Source organism: Leucopleurus acutus (assembly GCF_964270905.1).
Source record: "Leucopleurus acutus genome assembly, chromosome: 12".
Taxonomy (NCBI): domain Eukaryota; kingdom Metazoa; phylum Chordata; class Mammalia; order Artiodactyla; family Delphinidae; genus Leucopleurus; species Leucopleurus acutus.
This window is the reverse complement of record NC_139154.1, coordinates 86,601,606-86,617,921: the sequence shown is the minus strand read 5'-3', so window position 1 is coordinate 86,617,921 and position 16,316 is coordinate 86,601,606. Positions and strand designations below refer to the sequence as shown.

The following is a 16,316-nucleotide window of genomic DNA, read 5'->3' as shown; positions in this document are numbered from 1 at the left end:
AGTATGCTCCCATACCTGAGGAAATCCATGCTCATACCTGTGTTTCATTGAAATCCTTCACACCCACACAGTAAACGATCGCACCAAGATCTCGGGATCTGTTAGCCTGGGCCAATGAAAGAAAAGACATTTAGAGAGAGAAGCAGTGGCAAATGTACTCCTTTTGGATCACCCAGCCTAACTGCAGTGATCAGGTATTTACTGAGCACCTACTATATGCCAGGTACCACAAGGGAGAGGGCAATCCCTGTCCCCAAAGAGCCAATTCTCCAGTGAACATCACATTCTAATGCAATATGGTGGATGTGAGGGGAGTAATTAGTCTAATGGGAAGTGTTGAGGAAGAGCCACAGAAGTAGAGTCTTGATGAGAAGCTTTGAATGACGAGGGGAGGAAAAGGATACTGTAGGCTAAGATACATCATATTAAATATTCTGGGGAAATGATTATCTTTTCTATTCCTCTGATGGATTTTTATTGACATACGTTCTTCCTTTGTAGTGGCAGCGTGCTCTATCGGAAAGGATGTGACCTTTGGAATCCAACATACCTGGGTTTGACACTTGGCTTTTCTCTGTAAAGTACTTTGGACATTAAATGAGAAAATAAATGCAGAGCTCCTCACATGAGGCGTAGAACAATGCAGATACTCATCAATGTCAGCACCTTCATGAATATGGCCTTTTTTATTCCCAAAGAAGACACTGGGTCAATGGTATGGGATTTAAGGTCCATATTTGAGTGGGTGAACCCATGACTTTATCTACAAGTAAGTATTGAGAGGGCAACCTAATGAATAATATCCAGATTTTGGCTTGATTTTAATATCTGATTTATTACAGGCTCTTCCAGGTTCTTCGTTTCAGAAGAGAAAACAAAAATTGTAAATCCTTGGTATATACAGTAGAAACTTAATAAATCATTGACAGTAAACATACAGTAGGTGCTCAATATATGCATATTGATTTGAATCGCATCCCATTTTCCCCTCTCTTAGTACTCAAACCCACTTGTGACTAACACTGAATTGTAGAAGGGGCAGAAACATACATCGTTTTTCCTTCGTGTTAGAAATATTTCTTGCTGCTTTCAGGATAAAATAAACTTTTAGGTACAGTCTAGCCCCAGCCTTCTCTGCAACGACTTCTATGGCTTTTCTCCTCTAGTTGGGCTGTATACAGAATCATCAAAAATGGAAAGGCTCATTTTCTTTATATATCTTGAGCTTTATCTTTCTTTTTCAGACACCTTCGTCCTATTGGCATTGGCACTGCAAATATTTTTCCAAGTTTGTGTGTGCTATACCTAGAATTCTTTTCTACTAACCTCTACTTTAAACCTCTGACACCTATCGTTTATTTTATATTCAGTTATTTCCTTATTAGGGTTTTTACTTTAGTTGATGGTTGTTTAGCATCCAAATAAGCCATTTTGCATTCCCTACAGTTTCAACTGTAGAGCATAGAAATATATTATTTCCTAGATGCTCAGGGAGCCTCTGTCATATTTACTTGTGGGTTTCCCCCTTGTAAATTTTGTACAAGTTAGGGGAGGGGGTCAGTAATGCGTTTATCCACTTAATTTCCTCATGCCCTTTGCCAACAGAGGCTTCAAAAAGCTGAACAGTATTACACAGTAAAGCCCATAAAGGCAGCAACTGTGTCTTACTCACCAGTGTGTTTCTAGTGTCTAGCAAAGCGCCCGTACAGGCCAAGCTCTCAGTTAGCACTGAACGAACGAATGAATGAATGAATGCATATCAATTTCTTGCTTGTGGAGGAAGCTGAACTTAAATGAAATAGTAGTCAAGACCTTGAGATAAGTGTAATTCTCTGATTGATTCCTCCTCCAGAGGCTGGCACCTCCCTCCGTCACTGCCTGTCTTTTTCCTCATTGTGTTTCTTTCTAACTTGGCCTGAATGAGCCTTTGTCGCTAATGAGGCTTCAGTACATTCCTATGGTGAACTGGTTTCCTGGGGCCACATATACATATAGCTCAAATGTGAAATTTGAAAGAAAAGAATTTCCTAAATATAAACATCACTTTTCAACTCTTAGATAAACCTCTTTTTCTGAATCTCTTTATAAACTGAAAGCTTCATTTAGAGAGGATTCCTTCACTTGCTTTAAGGAGTGCTTTGTAAGGGCATAAAGAAAAGGAAAAAAGAAATACTGAAGGAGAGATTACAATTTACTTTTTTTACAATTACATTAATTTACAATTAATATTCAGCTTTGGTTCTTAGAGGAAGAATTTCAGTGATCAATACATTTTGACAAAATTGGCTTTCGCACATTTCAAGTAATTATTTTCCCTCCTGGTTTTAGTAGAAATGAAGGAAAAATAGTACCAATGGATTTGTTGAAAAGTTATATATGGTATTTCAACACTGCTTTCGAGAAAGGCATGGCAGATATATTTTGTCCCTTAAAACACAGAGTAATATGCAAATCTGTGGAAAAGGGAAAAATACCTACCAGGTGTGAGACATGAAGATTCACTTTAAAAATGAGCTACTGTTATTATCTTTCACATATGGGACACTATTTTATCCAGGGACTTTACAAAGAACACTTAACATTTTGCCCGAGTGGAAAGACTGCAGCCCATTTCAGAAGGAAGAAGCGCCGTTTCCATGTCAGACATAGGCCCGGGCCCTCGCTTACCTCCCTCTCCGAATAGAAGAAGAGGTCCTCATGCAGTTCCCCATCAGTCAGAGCGATGATGACGCTGGCTGTCCTGTATCCTGCTCAAACAACACAGACCCACTCAGTTCATCCCGCTGCACCAAGGGAAACCCCCTCTCGGCCCTGGGAGTCTGTCTCTTGGCGGCTCCCCCACCCAAGGTCAGTATTGTGAGAATCAGCAACTTTTCTTTGGGGACTCGAAGTAGCTCTGGCATGAAGAAGAATGTGGGACAGACTCTAAGGGGGAATATGTTTTGTTTCTGGGTTTCCAAGTCTTATCTTAAAAAAAAGGCCAAACCTGGTGAAATGGTTGCTGGACTGATAGCTGGGAGTAGCTACAGTGAATCAAACATGACTATTTCCTAGGAACAGTCCACATGACTCTCGCCAAGGCCCGAGGGCAAACTCGACCACCTGAGCCTTTCAGGGGTCCTTCTCACATGCTGTCCTTGACCACATATGCAACATCTGTTGAAGAGTTTGGCAAAGAGTAACAGTCATCATGATTTATAAGCTGACTGGAAGTATTACTGGAAGTATTAGTTTTGCAGTTGGCAAAACCTACTAGAATTCATTCAGTGATTTTGAAACTTCCAGTAACATTGATGATGGTGTCTTTATAATAACAAGCGTTGCTGTTGATATTGGGTCTGACCTATTTGTTGCAGTTTAGAGCGAAAGAGGATGTGGACACCTCCACGGGCCTGGGAGAAAAATCCCCACTCTAATACTGAACGTCTTTGAAGAGATTTGCTTCAGATAAAGAAATGCTACCCATGAAAGACAGGGTAGTAATAATAGCTAAAATTATAATAATAATAAATATTATTTCTCTGTGCTAAGCATGCTATTAAGTACATTTTATTCCTTTTTTTCCACTTAAATGAAGGAAAGTTTAAGCCAAACTGGTATCTTAATCTAAAATCATCACAGCAATGAAGAGGCTTGGAGCTCAGAGAAGGACAAGAAAATTAAATTTGACATAAAAATCTAAGACTTTACTAACCCCTCCAAGTATGTATTAACTTAATGAATTCAACATGCAAAACTGTTCACGAGCATTACAGACTGTAGCCCATAATGAGATCTTAATTACTTTTAAATAACTTTTTTTTTTTTGGAATCATCAGGACAGTAGAATTTGACCTCATTCGTGCCATCTTTCTACGCATTCCTTCTCTGTGATGAAGTCTGTGTTTAAGGATTAGAGGCAATATCCTGTGTCTTTTCAAACATGAAATTACTGAGGCACTTTTTCAGAAGGAAACACAGAAAAAAGTTAAAAAATTCATAATGGTAATTAGGAATCTACTCTTACCTTGACTGTTTTCATAATAAATCTGCTCACTGGCCTGAAAAACATATGAAAGAGCCATTAGACATATACCACTGTTTGCTACTACAAATGCCATAGTGGGCAGTGATCTCTGGTGTTGGATCCACAGTGTTGGGTCAGTCTTGATTCTTTATGTAATTCACCCAGGTTTCACTCAAATATCAACGGATGATGTCCTCTGAAGTTACCCTGGATCAATATCTTTCCTCTCATAGACTGGGACTTGTTTTGCTGAAGCCTGAAGTCCTTGCAATTCTGTCTCAACCTCTGAGAAATATATAGAAAAGGTTACCTTGGGAATAGAGAGGACTTGTGTGTGGCATGATTCATGAGTTCTGGCCAAGCATTAGCTAAGAGACCCTTCATCAGTGTCAGGGAAGGAGGAAGAAATTTCATTTATTTGGCTCTTTTGGATGGAGTTATCTTGTACACACTTATGGAAAATTGTTTTCACTCTTGCCATTGGGTGTTATTCAGTTCCTTTAATATGTGTGTCTCATCTCATCAGCCATCCCTGTGTTGATGTTTCCACATCACAATCTTCTTTTGGAGTTTAAAACTCTTTTAAAATTACCCTTTCAAATCCTTCATGCATGTAAGTGTCTCCTCCTGGCAGAACCTTCTGGAGTTCTTCTAGGCCTTGACGGATCTGTTCCCTGAAATCCAAAGACACCCTGTTAGTCTTATTAGAGCATTTTTTATTTTGCTGTTGACAGTCACATGCTTTAGTCTTCTTATCTTTGTGGATAGTCTATATTGCCCAAACAGTCCCCCAAAACCCTATAGCAGGAAAGTCTTTCTAGTAAATTATCCATTTAGGGTCGGCCACAGTGTAGAATAAGTGAGATTTCAAGGATTGAGGGAAAGGACACTTCAGGAATCTCCAGGTGCAGGTGAAAAATTTCCATTCCCTGAACAGGACAAAGTTTTCATTCTACGTTGGAAACGAGTCTTAAGACTTGTCTTCTTAGGCAACTTTATATCAAGATGCAAAGGGCTCATGTGAGCCAGAAAAAGGTGGGTACTAAGAACCCAGGGCAAGGCCACCACAAGGACCGCAGGCAGGAAGGGCAGGCATCTGGAGCAAGCTGCCATCAGAAGAGCTGTGCCAGAGAAAACCATGTAGTCAGCTTTGAAAATAAAGACCCAGGCAATCTATGCTTTCTAGGACGACCAAGAGTGTTTTCTGTGGGCTGGTGCCCATGTTTTCTTACTTTGATTGGTCAAGGTGGTAGTGGGGCAGGAAGAGGAAGTGGGTTATGGTATTGGGAAAGGGTCCGATAGCAGTGGGAAACGTGAAGGTTCGGGGACCAATTAGAATCTTTGTGGACCATTCCCTCAGAGATGTAAAACGTCCACGTTCATGTTCCTGTCAATTAAATAGCTTCATACTGTGCTGAAAAGGGCAAGAAAGTGTAGTTTCTGAAAAAGAATATGAACTTCATTCATGAATAAGCCCATAAAGCATTTGAAATTATACTCCTCACTCTGGGGTTTCTTTAGGGGCCGAGGGTGGAGATGCACAGTTTAAATTAAGTGGGGACTACTATCAATTTTCTACATGTTATCTTCTAGGCCTACAGAGTTGTGAAATTGCATGGCAATAGAAAGTCAATAAAAGGTGCAACACCCTAGGGACTTCCCTGGTGGTCCAGTGGTAAAAGAATCCGCCTTCCAATGCAGGGGACGCAGGTTCGATCCCTGGTCAGGGAACTAAGATCCCACATGCCTCAAGGCAACTAATCTCTCGTGCCACAACTACTGAGCTCATGCACCTCAACTAGAGAGCCCACGTGCCACAACTAGAGAGAGGAAACCTGTACGCCACAACTAGAGAGAATTCCTCATGCCTCAGTGAAGATCCTGCATGCCACAACAAAGACCAGACACAGCGGGGGGGGGGTGGTGAGGGGGAAGCTGGGGCGAAGTGAGAGTAGCATCGACATATACACACTACCGAATGTAAAACAGTTAGCTAGTGGGAAGCAGCCGCATAGCACAGGGAGATCAGCTCAGTGCTTTTCGATGACTTACAGAGGTGGGAGAGGGAGGGTGGAAGGGAGATTCAAGAAGGAGGGGATATGGGGATATATGTACGCATGTGGCTGGTTCCCTTTGTTGTACAACAGAAACTAATGCAGTATTGTGAAGCAATTAAAGATCTATTAAAGATCTATTTTATTTTTATTTATTAAAGATCTATTTTATTAAAGATCTATTATTAAAGATCTATTTTATTTTTATTTATTAAAGATCTATTTATTAAAGATCTATTTTAATCTTTAAAGATTAAAGCAATTAAAGAACCAATAAAGATCTATTACAAAATTAAAAAAAATAAATTAAGTGGGGAAACTTCTTTTGAGCAGGGAAAGAACCTCATGTTCACTGAACATCCATTATATACAAGACCCTGCACAAAGATTTCTGATTTTATTCTCACAATAACCACTCAAGGTAGGTATTATTGCCCTCATATTATAGATAAGAAAACTTGGGTTCAGAGAGGTTAGTTAAGTAGGAGGGCAGAGGCTTGAGGTCAAATCTACCTGATTCAAAAAAAATCTGCCCGGCTTTCTACTTTGCCAAGCAGCATAAGACAGTGGGCAGTTTTCAGGAAAACTTGAATTAATGAACAGCAGTGGCAATGTTTAACACTACCTGAGTACTTATACCGTGTCAAGCTCTGTTTGAAAAATACATGTAATTCATTTACTTATGCCTTATGATAGCTCTTTGAGGTAGATACTAATATTATCTCTATTTCACAGATAAGGACTCTGTGACTCAGCTGAGTCAGAGAGAGAGAGGCTAAGAAAGTTGCCCAAAGCCCCTCCACTACTAGGTGGCAGAGGTGGGATTTCAACCCAGATGCCCTACTCTCAGTCATTATATTAAACTGTTTCTCTCTTGAATAAATGAATGAATGAATGTATAAAGTTTATTATTGGCTTATTCTGGTAATTGCTTAAAGAGGAAGTCCGATGCAGAATTAATCTTTTGTTAAAACTGATGTAATGGGGTGGTCATGGGTGAGACCTGATTGCCAGGTTCAGGTTGGAGGTTTTAAAAGACAAACTGAAAAGGGTTTAGCCTGAGCCTGTCCCTGGCCCAGGCTGCTGATGCTTCTTAGGTGGAATATTTAAGACCAAGTAACTCAGACTTTGGGAAATGTACTGATTATTGTCTGCTTGTCTTATCAGCGCCCAGATATCAGACCACGTGCCCAGCTGCCCTAATCAGAAACCAGAAGCCTTCTTTGACCCCCTCTACCTTGACTCTCCTCTCTCTTGCTTCCCTACGTAATATAACATTAGATTCCATCGGTCGCGCTCTGAACATACCTTGAAACTGACACTTCTTCACCTCTTCTGTCAACCTCATGGTCTGGGCGACCATTGTTTTTTACTTAGACCATTGGGAAAGTCACTGGCTGTCTTTTGACTGCCTTCTCACCCTCCCTGCATTCAATCTCCACATGGCTGCCAGAGCGTTCTTAAAATATGGATCAAAACATGTCATTCACTCCCCTGCTCAAAATCCTTCACAGCCATTGATTACACTTGGGATAAAACCTCGTCCTGGGTTTGCCTGGTGGCGCAGTGGTTGAGAGTCCGCCTGCCAATGCAGGCGACAGGGGTTCGTGCCCCGGTCCGGGAAGATCCCACATGCCGCGGAGCGGCTGGGCCCGTGCGCCATGGCCGCTGAGCCTGCGCGTCCGGAGCCTGTGCTCCGCAACGGGAGAGGCCACAACAGTGGGAGGCCCGCGAACCGCAAAACAAACAAACAAACAAAACAAACAAAACAACCCCTCAGGTCCTCACCATGACCTTCAAGTGCCTTCATGGGATGGATCCTCTGCCTCCTCGACAGCCTTATCTTGCACCGCTCTGCTCCCACTGCCTTCACCTGAGTCCCACTGGTCTTCCTAAGCTCCTTTCTCCAGCAGATCCTTCACACCTGCAGTCACTGCTGCCTGGGGGCTGGGGCGGCTCTTCGCCCAGCTCTTCGCTGGGCTAATTCTTACCCAGCCTTCAATCCCAACCTAAATATCAATTGCTCAAAGTAGCCTCATCTGACTTCCCCAATTCAAATTAGCTCCTTCAATTAGACTGCACATAGCACCCCACAATTGTTGCTTTATAGCACTTAGGACATTTTATAACTAATAATATTTGATTATGTGATTATCTGTTCACTTTAGTTTAGTTTGTTCATTTGTTTCAGTTCTAGACTTTAAACCCCATCAGGGCTGGGCCATGTCTGTTTTGGTCTCCACTATATCTTCTGTGTCTGCTATAGTACCTGGAACATTATAGACATTCAACAAATATTTGCTGAAGAGGTGGGAGGAGGAAATAAGCTTCATTGGCCATGTGGACGGTGGCCAGGCAGAGCTGACCTGGTAGTAATTGACTGTAGGGAAGGTCTGGGTCCATGTGGTTATAGACCATTCTCTGTGTTGTACCTCTTTACGTACCCCCTCCCCCCAATTTTAATAAATTCCATTAAAAGCCATAGTTTAATTTCAACTCTATCATTTGGTAATGAGAAAGAGCATACATCTATGCATTAGAAGGAGGGTTAAAGATGACAGCGGAGTCCCCAGCTGAGGCCACTAAAGGGAGGGGGAGGGTGGCATTAGCAGTCACCTGGCAGAGGGCAACTTTGCCCTGCAGGTTGGCGGTTTCATGAGGATAACAGCAAACAAGGTGGCATGAGGGTGAGGCTGGGATATGAGAGTGAGGCTGGGACAGGAAAACTGAGGTTTATTCCTGAGCACACAGAGGTGTCACCCTGAAACCCTTCGGTATAGCTGAGGGGCATTATGGGGTTGGGGGCTAATTTCTGACAATTAGGGGGGTGGAGGTTGGGCATCAAAAGTAAATGTGAACAAAAAAAGTAAATGTGGTCTTATCTTTGGTCATTTAAAAAGTCTATTTATTTATTTATTTGCCTGCCTTGGGTCTTAGTTGCGGCACGCGGGATCTTCATTGTGGCCCGTGGGCTCTAGAGTGCACGGGCTTAGTTGCCCTGCGGAATGTGGGATCTTAGTTCCTCGACCAGGGATTGAACCCGCATCCGCTGCATTGGAAGGCGGATTCTTAACCGCTGGACCACCAAGGAAGTCCCTTATCTTTGACTAGGTCATTGACTAGTGAGGTTTAGGACGTTTTGGTAACACTAAAATTGGAATAGTGTGTTAAGACTAAATCTTTAAAAAAAAAAAAGGACTAAAAAAAGGCACAATGGGGCTGTGGAAAAGGTTCCCTGGCTTCTCTGTATTTTTTCCCTGCCAAAAAAAGTCTGGGAACTGGGGTGTTTTCTCTAAGCCTATTTCCCTTCCTTTACAAGTATTTTCTTGAGCTTTCTATTTTTTGGTACCAGAACAAGCAAAGGCTGTTTTGGAAACTGTCCTTATCCTTGATACTTTGTGTCTGGCAAGATATGATGAGCTCACTAGTCCCAAGCAGTGGTCACACTCCCCTTATACCACCCTCCTTGGTAAAAGGTCAGATGACTTACGGCCCCACCTCCCTACTCCATGCCCCTTCTCTACGTTCCTACAACATCTAAGCAAACAAAACAGATGGTTTCATGGAAATTGTGGGTCCATTTTAATTCTGGGACAATAGGACTATTAATAAAGAGTATTTTTTTAATGCTCTCTTAGAAATGAAAGAAAATTGGGAGAAAGATCTTTTAAAGGGGGCGATAAGAAGCTCTCCTCTCTGAGGACTTGGTTACTACCAAATGAAATATTATCTTCCTGGGAAATGAGAGAGTCTGGGAGTCCTATGAAAACAGGCTGCTATTAAAGAGTCGCCTCTTTTCCTTGGTGGTTTCGTGTTTCTGCCAGTGTTCCTACTTAGAAGTTAAGGGCTTTCAGGCCCTATGTCTTGTGCTCCTTTTGCAACCCCTGTAACACTTAATGACGGACCTAGAGTGACTTGTTGTTGAATGAATGACTCCAGTTTGGATGTATCCATCCATAACTTCATTCATTTCCACAACTATGTATTGAGCACACACCATGCAACCAGCACTACGCCGGTTTGTAGGGTAGGGAGCGGGGAGAATCAGTTACAGTGTCTGTAGGGCTTTCTCTTGCCCTCGGAATTTTTGTAAACTTCTTGAAGATTACTTTCTGGGATTCTAGCTGTATTGTGACATTTTAATATTTGCTGATGAAAACATTAAAGGATAAACGCACGTAAGTACGTCAAGAAGCACTTTAACAACTTTTTACCCCAAGTATCTCAGCGATGCTCCTACTGCAAAACCCTCCTTGGGGTTGCGCAATATCGACCATATTTTCAGTCTATAAAAACAACCTCCACCACCCCCCGAAACCCAACATCAGCTCTGCACTGTCCACTTGCCTCCTAGTAAAACAGCTTCTGTGGAATTGACTTTTCTCAAATGTCCTGGAGTTTTTGGCTTCGGAGCCTCACCTATACAGTAAACACACATCACTGTTAACCACTAATGCTACACTCACAATATTTCCAGATGTCTCAGGGCTCCAGGGTTGACTACAAAAGACGTGAAGTAAACAGAACAGAATAGCAAAGATTAACTAAAGACATTTTTGCTGTTACTTTGGAGTCTTAAGTCCCACAAGCAACTCTGATCATTTGTTTATAATGTATAGAAATCATGTCCTCTTTGTGATTTTTCCCAAAGAATAGGCCAATATGATGAATGACAACAGGATGCATGTTGAACCAAAGATTCTTTGCTATACTTTTTTAAAGTGAGGTATAAGTTATATACAGTGACATGCGCAGGTATTTATTAATTTCCATTGTAATTGTGGAATTTATTTCTATTACTTTGTTCTTAATATTCCTTTATTCTCTTTCAATATCTGTAGGATCTATAGTAATATCCTCCCTTTCATTTCATTTTAGCAGTTGCTGTACGGGGAGTTATCCTTATTTTATGACAGGCTACCAAAAGTTAATATTATACCACTTCTCGTATAATGGAAAAACCCTTTAATATTATATTTCCATGTAATTCCCTCTCATCCTTTGTGCTATTGTTGTCACATATTCTACTTATGTATATGTAATTCACTCCAAAATACAGTGTTAATTGTTTCTGTCTTAAATAATCATCTTTTTATGACATTAAGAAAATAGTTACCATTTCTGGTACTCTCCCTTTTTAGGTAGCTTTAGTTTACACCTGGTATCATTTTTTCTCTGCTTAAAGAATTTTTTTAGCCTTTATTTATTTATTTTGTAGTGCAGATTTGCTGGTGATGATTCTCTTAGCTTTTTTTTCTTTCTAGAAATGTCTTAATTTCACCTTCAATTTTAAGGATGTTTTCACTGGATACAGAGTTCAAAATCGACTTTTCTTCCCTTTGATCTCTTTAAAGAGATTGATCCTTTGTCTTCAGGATTGCATGTGTTTTTTTTCCGGTGAAAAGTAAGTGATTTTCGTTGTTGTTTCTCTGTAATATGTCTTTTCCCTCCCCCTTGGACTGCTTTTAAGATTCCTACCTTATTCTTGTTTTCAAGAATTCAGCTGTGATGTGCTTAGGTTATTATTATTATTTTTTTTATATTTGTCCCGTTTGCAGTTCTTTCAGCTTCTTGAATCCCTGTGTGGAACATCATGTTTGGCATTCTAATTACACATATATTAGATCACTTGATATTACCCCACAAATAAGAGGATCTGGTTCATCACCCCCCCCATCTTTTCCCTTTCTCTTTCAGTTTAAATAATTTCTATTAATGTGTTTTTAAGTTCATTAATCCATTTTCTGCAGAAAAATTTTTCAGTCCACAGTTTTCACTCGGTTTTCTTTTTTTTTCCCAGATATCCCATGTTTTCCTCCATTATATTCACCTTTTCTTATAAATTCTTTATATGTTTATAATAGTTGTTTAAACATCCCTGTCTACTAATTCCAATAATTGAGTCATTTGTGGTTTTTTCTTGATTATGGATTCCATTTTCCCACTTCTTCCCATGTCTCACAATCTTTTAACTTATATTTCACACATTGTATATATTTTAAAAAGCAGTGGAAACTTAGGTATAATATTGATTTGTTTTGTTGACTCATTGCAGAGTGTAAGCCTTTTGTCTTTGTAAGCTGGGGTGGGAAGCTGAATATTTAGATTCTCCCTTGAGTTAGGTTGATTTGGGGCTGGAACACAGCTTTAATTACAGTGTATTCCCTAGAGTGTTATTGGCCGAAGTCCCAGCTTTCTGCCCTGCCCCGCCTTTGTGATCTTTCCTGTATTTGAGGTGCAAGGGAGTTAGGCACAGCTACAGATAATGTCGCTTAACCTGACTCCAGAATCCAAGTACCACAAGTATCCATGGGATTAAGTGATTTCTCTCTGCTTTTCAACAAGTCCTCCACTGCTACTTTCTTGGAAAAATGCAGAGGTGTGGGTGAGAGGGAAGAATTATTAGGCTAAGAAATTTCTTTTTTCAGTGGGGCTCTTTCAGATAATCCATCCCCCTGGCACACATTGTTGTCTAAGGCTCAGCTGACTTTTCCTCATGCCTGAAAAGTCTCTGTCCATGGCTGGCCTACATTTCCAATTTCCCTAGCCAGATCAGGCATCCACCTCCAAGTATGGAAGTTTCCATAGATCTCTGATCAGCTCTATAGGGCTTGTTTCTCTCTAATTCAGTTCATCAGTGCTTCCTGTGTGTCTGCTAGCCCCAGAAGAACATGTGAATTCTATTTTGTCTGGACTTTTCTGGTTGACCATGGAAATGAAGGTTTTTCATATGCCTCTACATCCTAACTAGAAGCAGACATATGGAAAAGGCTTTTTTCTAAATATTTGTGACTACACATTTGTTTCAAGTCAGGAAGAAAAATACTGGAGATGATTACCAGCATATAAATATACTCTAGTATCTTTCATCTTAACAAAATAAATCTTCTGTGACCCCACATCTCCCTCTAGCTATTGACCAATTCAATGCGTTTCTCTTCAAAACACAACTTCTTGAAAGAGTACTCCCTTCCTAATTTTTCCTGGTAAAGATTTCAAATGTGAAGTGATCTTTGACTATACATCTGTTCATAGCGGATGAGCGAGGCTAAGACTTGTTGGAAGCTCTGTGTGCCTGGTGGGGTGTGCCAGTTGGTGGACGATCAGTTTTTGTCAACAGGATCTTTTCATTGAGGACCCTCAAATATCAATGGATGAGCATTTTTCCCCCTCTGAAATACTTATTTCTACAGAGAAGTAGTTTTCAAACTCTTTCCTTTGTGCTAGTTCTGGAATTGACAAAGGGGAGGGTTGGGAGTAGCAACATTTGTTATGCACGTCTCCATAATCTCCCATGCCTGGTGTCCATCCAGGAAATCATTCTTGTTTAATTTTGCCAGAGAACATACTTCTCTTTTCTGGTGGAGCTGGAAAAGGGGTAATTTTCAAATTGTAGTGGAGGCGAGTAGTTCTGAAGGTTGAAAAGATCCTTTAAACATAGTCCAATCTTCACCCCGTAACCCTTCCTTTCCAAGATTCTGCAAGGCTACAAGGCTAGTTCCTCTTCAGTATCTCCTCTTCAGGATTACATCTGACTGCTTACATCACTTGCCACTCCCTGTATTCTTTCTGTCCTCATCTATGGTGTTCTTTTGGTTAAATATTTCTTAATTTCCTCAAATCTGTGGTGGTGTTTTACCTTCTCCTGATTTGGGGTGCTTTTTGCAAGCAAAAGGGCTAAAAATGTCATTACCCCTCAATTGAAAATTGAAAGCCCTCACCTTTTAACCTATTTTGCAGTGACTTCTGTCTCAACAGTTCTGCTGAAATGGGCTTTGTGAAGGTTCCCCAGTGATCTCCACATTCCCAATCCAATGGTCACTTCTCTGGCTTCCTCTTCCTCAGCCTCTTACAGCATCAGACACAGTTAACCTCCCTCTCAATTTAAAATGCTTTCTTCTCTTGACTCCCATCACAGCATCCTCTCTCCATCTCCCTCATCAGGTGTTCTTTCTCATATTTCTGTGTAGGCTTTTCCTTCTCTTCTAGAACTCTAAAGATTGGAGGGCCCCAGAATCCAGATCCCCTTATTTTTACACCTACACTGTCTTACAAGGCAATCTCATTCTTCCCATGGCTTCAGTGCCATTCACAAGAGCGTGGATTTTGGAGGAAGATAGACTTGGAATTGAATCATAGTTCTGCCACTTCCAACACATGTCAACCTTTGATTTCTCAAATGTAAAGTGAAGGTGTGGAATTATAAGATCTACCAGCTTCCTTCCAGCTCAGAGTCCTGCAACTGATTTTATGTGGGGACCAATGGTTGAAACAGAAACAGAACCTGGGAATTCGCTGGGAACTGGAGAGGCCACATTTGGCAGATAGCAGTAGTCCACAATGTGCCACAGGGTCAAGTGCAGACCAGTAACCAAAGTTCGCTAAGAAGAGCCCATCAAGGAATTTCCAAATTCCCAAGCTGTCCTAAACTGGCATAGAGGACAGGAACAATGGATTAATCACAGGGCAATGTGATGAATTTGTCCAAACAAACTCCTCTGTACACAACTCTGTTTTGGTTGGTTTCTCATTTGTGCAGTGGTTTTCACCATGCAGTTTCCTACGGCAGCACTTGGCTTTTGAAACAAATCCCTGTAAGACCTTTCCCATCACTAACACTTTCCCCTAGTTGAGTCATACTTTGCAGGAGATGGGAATGGTGGAAAGAAAGTAGGCTCCATAGTCAGGGTTGCGCAAATATGTATCTTTATCCCATGAGAACCTTTAGGTCCATGTTCCTCTTAGTTCACTAGGGACTAGGTCTCACCTGGTGCTGGTGGCATCTAAAATGGTCAGGTTGATATACTTGAGCTTAGTACTGCTGACCACAAGGAGTGTTTGGAAGGGCATAGGATAGAGTGGCACTCTACCAATCCTGTGCAACAGAGAATGAGTCCAGGGTCACCCTCTCAGATGGAAGCTGAAGCAGGCAGCCCTAGGGTAGATGATAGACAAGAGTCTGCTATTTCGGTCAGGCTGGAGAAGGTTACGCTTCTCTACAAAGACAGGACTTCCTTATCACACTTTGGAGCAATACTGGGCTGGAGGTGGGGGTAGGTAGGAGTATACTAGGTCCACACCAGATAATCTAACCCACAAGTCAAATGTGTGCGCATCTATTTGAGAAAAGTTGGGGGGATCACACAAGATGTTGGTAGGATTTGGGTAAATGAAAACTCTTATAAATCGCTAATTGGATTGTAAATTGGTGCAGCCCCTTTGGAGAACAATTAAATCATGCCTGGTTAAGTTACATATTCGCATACCAAAGACCTAGCAATTCAATCCTTAGTTATATATCGTTATAGAAGAGATATCTTGCTTCCCACCTGTCTGGGAGACAGGTACAAGAATGTCCATTGCAACTTTGTTTATAACAGCAGAAAGTTAGAAACTAACTGTCCGTTAATAAGAGAATAGATTAGTACATGGTGGTACATTCTCACAATAAAATTCAATGCAACAGAAAGTATACGTTAGTTACAATGAACCAAGGGTAGCTACATGTATCTACATAGAAAAAGTTTCAAAAATATGATGTTACGTGTCAAAAGCAAGTTCAAGAAAAATACATGCAATATAATAATTTATTATAAAGTGGAATAGGAAACAATTTATTATTCATGGGTATGTAAAAATATACAACAGTCATTAAAATGATAAATCCCACACTCAGGATAGTAGTACCTCTGGTAAGGAAAGAGAAAGGGGGGGGGTCAATACCTGTAACATTTTATTTCATAAGCTTGGTGGTGGATAATGAGTGTTTACTATCCTTTTTGTTGTATGCTTTTGTTATACTTAGAATATTTAATAATTTAAAAAATTGTTAAGAGTGAGTAGCAAAGGCTGAACTGCAGTCCATGAGGAGCCATTCCGAACCTATCAAAGGCAGCACTGAATCTAAGGCTCAAGTCCCCACACTGGAGGCCAAGAGGCTAGGAGATGATGGACAGGCCTGATGTGAACCAATAGTGGTGTTTTTTTGGTTAGGCCACAGAAAATTTGTTGGTTGTGGCTATCTAGCTTTTTCTTTTTCTTTTGCGGTACGCAGGCCTCTCACTGTTGTGGCCTCTCCCGTTGCAGAGCACAGGCTCTGGACGCACAGGCTCAGTGGCCATGGCTCACGGGCCCAGCCGCTCCGCGGCACGTGGGATCCTCCCGGACCGGGGCACGAACCCGTGTCCCTTGCATCGGCAGGTGGACTCTCAACCACTGAGCCACCAGGGAAGCCCGTGGCTATCTAGCTTTGAATA

General features: G+C 41.2%; 1 protein-coding gene across 1 annotated transcript in view; it reads right to left on the bottom strand.

Moving 5' to 3' along the window:
- The window catches only part of ANTXR1 (ANTXR cell adhesion molecule 1), a gene marked incomplete at its 3' end in the record, with an annotated part of 240,981 nt that overhangs the window by 177,854 nt on the left and 46,811 nt on the right, over positions 1 to 16,316 (bottom strand). Inside the window, exons 4-7 of the mRNA XM_082851989.1 lie at positions 4,599 to 4,680; positions 4,007 to 4,040; positions 2,668 to 2,747; positions 38 to 106 (exon numbers count right to left, since the gene is read on the bottom strand). Coding sequence (XP_082708115.1) covers positions 38 to 106; positions 2,668 to 2,747; positions 4,007 to 4,040; positions 4,599 to 4,680 — 265 coding nt within the window. The remainder of the gene's footprint in view (positions 1 to 37; positions 107 to 2,667; positions 2,748 to 4,006; positions 4,041 to 4,598; positions 4,681 to 16,316) is intronic.